A 2,389-nucleotide genomic window follows, 5' to 3' on the forward strand; every position below is an offset into this window, starting at 1 on the left:
AGCAAAAGCTCGAATAGTAGAAATGTAAATTTAAACGATGAATGTTTCGATACAATAAAATGGTTATGGAATTAATGGCATGGGTCCTCGGGAAATAGTTTCTTCTCCCTTCGAACCATAAATTTGCTATTTCCCTCATACCCATTCCATAACTGTATAATTAAATGCCTTCATGAATACTTTACACAACTTATGACTAAATAATTATTACTGCAGATACTTGTACACTCTCACTGTGTTGCCTAGATGTCCCACGTAAAGATTGTTTTCATCATCCACACACACACTACGGGGACACACAGAATATTGTTGTTGTGCGAGTATATGAGTCAAGAAATGACCGTCCTCATCAAGTAGGTGGATTGTATTACTTTTATTATATCTATCAACCACCAAAATATGTCCGAGGACATCAGTACAGATTCCCCTTGGACTAAACGTTGATTCCTGACCTGTGTAGGAGAACCTGTGTTTTCCTGATTTATTCACTACCACTACTGACCTACTGCGATTTGATGCACAGATATCTCCATTGACGTTTTCTGTGATGAAGTGAAGTGCCCCGTACAGTTTCTGTCCTTTATCATCCCACTGTATGTTTTGTAATTCTTTTCCTGTCTTGTTGAACCTGGTGACTTTACCCTCTCTACCTGCCCTCATCCCTACCAGTAAGTCCCCATTGATATGAGAGGAGTGTATACTGATTGGTTTCCAGTCTCCAGTGTCAATGAATTCACATATATTATTATCCTGTGTTATCCTATTGATGACTTCATTGCTTTGGTCTGTAAAGAGTAGATCCCCCTCCCATGTCACTGTGTGGTAACCATCGTGCTCACTACTGGTTTTTATCTTCTGTATCTCATTCCCCTGCAGATCTGTTTGGACAAGATTACCATACTCGTCACTGAACCAGAGTTTTTCGGAATGATCCAGTGAAATATGCCGTACATTATCAACACCTGGTACATTAAACTCTCTGATTTTGGTGACAGAGGCAGATAGTGAAAATGTTTGTATGTTGTCAATTTTCTCTTCGTCTTTATTCATCTGTCTATGTGTAAGTTTCATTCTTACATTGAAGACACTTTCAATGGGCCTTTTTTCTCTATTTTCTGTTTTGGTTTTGGGAATATATATTTTACCTAGCATTTTGGCAACATCGCCTTTGCTGTATTGACCAGCAGTAAATACGGGTGTGACTGGTTTTGTTGTCTCTGGTATGGATTGGATCTTTGGTTTCTTCTCCGACATTAATTTTTGGGGTTCTGTAGAGGATAAGCTACTGCGAAGCTCTTTGACAAGGTTTATAAGATAAGAAATGTAATCATCCATGGTTTCGTCTTGGGTGTTTAGAGCTTCGAACAGTGAATGCTCTATCTGGTCTATTTGCTTCATATTCTCAGATACCACTGTATCCACCATACTTTTCAGGGACTCACCTTCAGTCTTCATGGATGTTCTGAGGTCGTCCAAAATGTGTTTGATTTTTGATGAATCTATTTTAATTTCTTTCTTTAAATTTTCTGATGTAGGGAGGAAGTACTCATGGATTTTAGATATTTCTTCTTGAAAGACTGCGTATTTTTCCGAATAAATTATCTCCAGATCAGTAAATAAATGTCCCCGATGTTCTCTTTGTGTGACACATTTGGAACATACTGGAACTTGACATTCTTCACAGAGCATGTCCATATTTTTAGTGGGATGGATCTCACATCTCTCCATAGGAAGTTGTCTTTTGCGTTGCTGGTAACCGACAACCTCATGAGTTTTATTTTTTAGATTTTTCAGATGTTCACCTTCGCATTGTTTGCATAATCTTAAGTGGCAATTGTTACAATAGAATTCACAGTTTCTTTCACATTCTTCAATGTCACATTCTAAAAAATGTTGGGCTCTGGGAGGAATGTTCATTTTTGATAATGCCATCTATAAAAGATAATTAATTGTCAAAAATTATAAGAAAATAGGCACTACATACCCTCATTGATAGAAGAACATATTTTCAATATTATGCATTATTTCATGTTAACAATATTATTTTTTTCTAGACAACAGTTACATATTTGTCTTTTTGAAATTGCATATTTTCATTCATCGCATGTAAATAATCAGATTTTTTTTTCATCAAGCAAACTAACTCAAAATCTAGATACTCTGGTGTTGCCCCCCCCCCCCCCCTCCAAAAGAAAAATGCATCCAAAAAGTATGACATTTCAGGTTTAAGTGCATGGTATTTGTGTGAAAGTATATATTTTTATGTTAGAAAGTTAGGGATTGAACACAAATTTAACCTCTTTCCTGCCAATGAATTCAAAGCAGAAACAAACAGAGACTTGATCTATATCTATTGAATTCCTACACATGTCCACTCACATACCAATAA

The 2,389-nt window shown here is 36.4% G+C and overlaps 1 protein-coding gene across 1 annotated transcript; it reads right to left on the reverse strand.

Moving 5' to 3' along the window:
• Positions 1–207: 207 nt before the first annotated feature.
• Positions 208–1,932, reverse strand: LOC134255182 (uncharacterized). Its single transcript, XM_062737678.1, has one exon. It carries the CDS (start codon positions 1,930–1,932, stop codon positions 208–210), a length of 1,725 nt encoding a protein of 574 aa, XP_062593662.1.
• Positions 1,933–2,389: the final 457 nt, after the last annotated feature.

Source organism: Saccostrea cucullata, unplaced genomic scaffold, assembly GCF_032062105.1.
Source record: "Saccostrea cucullata isolate Sc308-1 unplaced genomic scaffold, CSIRO_AGI_Scuc_v1 ctg1741, whole genome shotgun sequence".
Lineage (NCBI taxonomy): Eukaryota > Metazoa > Mollusca > Bivalvia > Ostreida > Ostreidae > Saccostrea > Saccostrea cuccullata.